This window comes from Lactuca saligna, chromosome 1 (assembly GCF_052625555.1).
Source record: "Lactuca saligna cultivar CGN05327 chromosome 1, ASM5262555v1, whole genome shotgun sequence".
Classification (NCBI taxonomy): domain Eukaryota; kingdom Viridiplantae; phylum Streptophyta; class Magnoliopsida; order Asterales; family Asteraceae; genus Lactuca; species Lactuca saligna.
The window spans coordinates 68,064,944-68,069,618 of NC_136417.1; the positions used below are offsets into that span (position 1 = coordinate 68,064,944).

General features: G+C 32.9%; 1 protein-coding gene across 2 annotated transcripts; it reads left to right on the forward strand.

The window, feature by feature from the left end:
• Positions 1–748: 748 nt before the first annotated feature.
• Positions 749–2,275, forward strand: LOC144999141 (putative aquaporin TIP-type). Of its 2 annotated transcripts, none has more exons than XM_078958692.1 (2): positions 749–1,223; positions 1,580–2,275. In XM_078958692.1, the coding sequence occupies exons 1-2, from the start codon at positions 840–842 to the stop codon at positions 1,940–1,942; spliced, it is 747 nt and encodes a 248-aa protein (XP_078814818.1). In that variant the 5' UTR covers positions 749–839; the 3' UTR covers positions 1,943–2,275. The 2 variants fall into 2 exon arrangements, with proteins under 2 accessions (XP_078814818.1, XP_078814817.1); XM_078958691.1 differs by having other exon boundaries at positions 1,575–1,727.
• The last annotated feature ends 2,400 nt before the right edge of the window (positions 2,276–4,675 follow it).

Below are 4,675 nucleotides of genomic sequence, written 5' to 3' on the forward strand. Positions count from 1 at the left end.
ATATATCTATTTTACTCAACTTGCCCCTCCTTTTTCAATTTGTCCCCTCCTTATGTCATACTATGTATATCTTATTCCTCCCATATCATATTCTAAAACACATGTACTAAAACTTTGTGTACTTAGATCACAAAAAGTGGAGTTAAACCTCTCATGCCTTCAATCGTGTTCTTCAACAGAAGTAAATTGTTCCATGTTTTTATTTATTTATTTTTTGTGGTTTATATTGTGCTTTGCCGTAATTAAATATTGGCAAAAACAAATCTAGTTTTGTTTAAATTAAATATCATTCTATTTTTTATTCCTATAAATCATTCTATTCAATTAAATGAAATGATGATATGTGAAATATTTCATGTTTATTTAATAAATTTTTTTGATATTTTATCATAGTAATGTTATATATGTTATTATTTAAATGGATATGATAATTTGTAAAAACAAAAGGTATGTGGATATTTATTATAGTAATGTTATATATGTTATTATTTAAATGGATAAGATAATTTGTAAAGGATATTTATTATATCGTAATACAATAATAGAATTATTACCACTAAGCATTTAAGTTTTTGTTTTAAGGATTAAACATGAAAGTAGTCAAAACAAAACCAACGCCAAAAGTTGTCTATTTAATAAACTTTAACAAATCTTGATCCAATTTTTAATATCAAAAGAATCGGGAAACCTTTGTGACCGATGGTTAACCGGAAGTAGCAAGTAAACCACTAAAACATATAAACATCTCATTTGCTTGCGATATATGCATACCAGCTTAAACCTCCCTCTAGTCTCCCCTACTCCTCCATCTGGGCAGTCTTATCAATCAAAATTTAACTATGCCGATCCGTGCAATCGCTTTTGGCCGATCTGATGAGTTTAAGCACCCGGATACCATCAGGGCCGGGGTGGCGGAGTTCATCTCCACCTTCATCTTCGTCTTTGCAGGCACAGGTTCCGGCTTGGCTTTGAGCAAGCTAACCAACGACGGTCCTGCCACCCCTACTGGTCTTATGGTAGCAGCTATTGCCCATGCTTTTGCCCTGTTCGTCGCTGTCTCCATCAGTGCCAATATCTCCGGTGGACATGTGAACCCCGCCGTCACCCTCGGTGCCTTTGTTGGTGGTAATATCACTATCCTCCGTGGTCTTGTTTACATACTTGGTCAGGTACTGGGATCCATTGTCGCTTGCTTGCTACTCGAGTTTGTCACCAATGGCATGGTGAGAATCTTATTAATTTTTTTCGCTTTTCAATATATTTTAATCTAGCTATATGTTTGCATGATAATGAATGGATCATGTTTATACAATCTCTTTACTTTTTGTTCATACCCTTTTACTTACATAATTCGACCACTATACCAATAATATTTTTCTTATAATATTTAATATAATAATTATTTTTAAAATTAACAAATATCATTTACATAAATACCACTATATCAATATTTATTATATAATTAGACCACTATGTCAATCTTAAAATAAATCCTTTAAAATGTTATTTAAAAGTATATTTCATGTTGCAAGATTTTTTTATTGGACTTGAAATGGTAAATTTGCATTCTGTAGAAGAGTTTACGTTTGATGAAGGAGTCGGGTTCTGGAATGCTTTCGTATTTGAGATCGTGATGACATTCGGGCTTGTTTACACAGTTTACGCAACCGCAATAGATCCCAAGAGGGGTAATTTGGCAACAACCGCACCAATTGCCATTGGGTTTATTGTTGGAGCAAATATTTTGGTGGGCGGGGCATTCACTGGAGCATCCATAAACCCTGCTTTGTCAATTGGCCGGGTTTTAGTGAGTTGGAACATTACATTGCCCAACCACCTGGTGTTTTGGACTGCATCTTTGATTGGTGGTGCTATTGTTGGGTTTGTTTATGACTTCCTTTTCATGAACCAAACCTATAACCATTTGCCCACAAGTGCCTAAACATTTTACAACCATACATGTTAAAATTAAGTTTTGAGTTTTTCAAAAAATAGTTTTCTTGTTTGTTCATCTCCTTCTGGTATTTAGCTACGAAATTTTCTTATTTTCGCTTTTTCAGACCCCAAACGTCGTTTTTTCTCGCTTCGTTTTCTTCAAAAATCTATTACACATGATTATATATATTTTCACCAACTTATAGCTATTAATATCTTTCATAAAGTCGTGTGCATCTTCAGGATCTAGTATTCGTTTCACAGTTTAACAATGTAATCATTATACTTTTCACCAACTTGCAATGAGTTTATTTTTGTATATGTATATTTACATACATGAATGGATTGTGGTATATGTGTACATGTATATTTGTATGTATACGTGTTTGTGAGTATTTTTATGTGAATGTAGATCATAAGCATTATAGTGTTAAACCATTAAACGGGTAATGGGTCCCATATGTGCATACGACTTTATGAATGACATTAATATATATAAGTTGGTGAAAATATAGATAATCATATATAATAGACATGTGAAAAAAACGACGTTTTGTGCCCAGAAAATCGAAAATAAGAAATAGCCGTAGCTAATTCGTAGCTAATTAGCTACGGATTAGCTACAAATTTTTATTATTTTCGATTTTTTGGGCACTAAACGACGTTCTCTTCGCTTTGCTTTTTTCACGCATCTTTTATACATGATTATAGTTATTAACATCATTTATAATGTCGTGTGCATCTTCAGAATCAAGTACCCGTTTCACGGTTTAACATTGTAATACCTGTACTTTTGACCATCTTTTGATGAGTTTATGTTTGTATATGTATATTTATGTATATGAATGAGTTGTGGTATATTTGTATGTGTATACATATTTCTAAGTATTTGTATTTGAATGTATTAATAAGTATTATAGTGTTAAACCGTTAAACGAGTAATGGATCACGTAGGTGCATATGACTTTATGAATGATATTATCAGCTATATGTTGGTGAAAATATAGATAATCATGTATAAAATAGGCGTGAAAAAAATGAAGCGAAAAAAACATCGTTTGGTGCCCAAAAAATCGAAATAATAAAAATTTGTAGCTAATTAGACGGATTAGCTACGGAATTTTAACGGAAAGCATATTCCGTAGCTAAGACGTAGCTAATTACCTACGGATTAGCTACAAAATATGTTTTCCGTTAGAATTATGTAGCTAATTATCTAAGGATTAGCTACAGATATTTCGATTTTCGATTTTACAGACACCAAACGTTGTTTTTTCCGTTTTGTTTTTTTACACCTCTATTGTACATGATTATTCATTTTTTCACCAAGTTATAGCTATTAATATCATTAATAAAGTCGTGTGTACCTTCGGGATCAACTATTCTTTTCACGGTTTAACAATTTAAGGATTATACTTTTCACCAACTTGTGATGTGTTTATTTTTGTATATGTATATATTTGCATACATGAATGAGTTGTGGCATATGTGTACGTGTATGTGTGTATGTATACTTGTTTGTGAATATTTATATGTGAATGTAGATCATCAGCATTATAGTGTTAAACTGTGAAATGAATATTTGATCCCGAAGGTGCACATGACTTTATGAATGATATTAATAGTTATAAGTTGGTGAAAATATAAATGATAATGTATAAAAGAGGTGTAAAAAAACGAAGCGAAAAAAAAACAACGTTTGGTGCCCGAAAAATCGATAATAAAAATACATTATCATCGCCCCTTTCTTGCAAAAACCCTAGATCATACCCATATTGTCGTTTGCCTCCGTACATGAAACCCATCTTCATCGGTAGTCGTCGCCATCACCACCATAATAATCAGCGACCACTACCATCAGAAACTTCCAACGTCCCCATTTCTTCTAGGAACCCACTCTCTCATCTAGATTTTTTTATGACAGAGTTTTGAGAATTGATCTGGAACCACAAGACAATCGCACCACTAATGTATTTCTCTTTAGAAAATCTCTCTAACATTGTGTGTGTGTATGTGTGTATCTTCTTTGATTTTGTAGGTTTTTGGATTGAATTCGAGTCTTATACTGTTAACCACTACCATCAAGTCTCACCTCCATCGCTTCTAGATCTGCTTATTTCCCCTGCTCTGCCATCTTTGTCACGTACCACCAACACCACTTGCTATTGATCTTTGGGCAATGAATAGGTAACCCATTTCTAGCTCTCACGATCCAAAATAAAACCCTAAAGCGTCATCTCTTCTCTAACTCTAACTCTTTGTTTTGTTTGTTAAAAGTTTAATCTGGTATAAATATGTTTCTAGACCAATGTGTGCATGTGTGTTGTCTCTCTAATTGTGTGTGTGTGTGTATGTTTCGATATTGCAGGTCTATTGGTTGGCACATGTGCTCCTCTGCTTACAAAAATGATTTTAATGCATCTAAAAATGTAAGTACTCATATTAACAAAAAAAAAATTAACTGGTCTCTTGGTTTTTATCTATTCATTTATACATAATCAAAAACCACGTAAAAAATATGTGTATTTCAGAGACAATAGAAGCACACACCTAATATGTTGTCTTCAAGACAACGAAGAACCAAACTTTGTAAAGATATTGAATTTTGATCAGCAGCTGCACCAAAATTAATAGGAACAACTATTGTTCTAAATTGAACTTTCATAGCCTTAAGTTGTTGACGATTGTTCTTGGGGATTACAGAAAAAGCAATCTACTTGTGGCTGATATACTAAAAGAC

What these genes read in the sequence shown, in the direction of transcription:
- LOC144999141 (XM_078958692.1), top strand. Translation starts at nt 840, where the DNA reads ATGCCGATCCGTGCAATCGCTTTTGGCCGATCTGATGAGTTTAAGCAC. An exon ending in AGTTTGTCACCAATGGCATG is followed by an intron (nt 1,224 to 1,579) that starts GTGAGAATCTTA and finishes TCTGTAGAAGAG; the next exon opens with TTTACGTTTGATGAAGGAGT.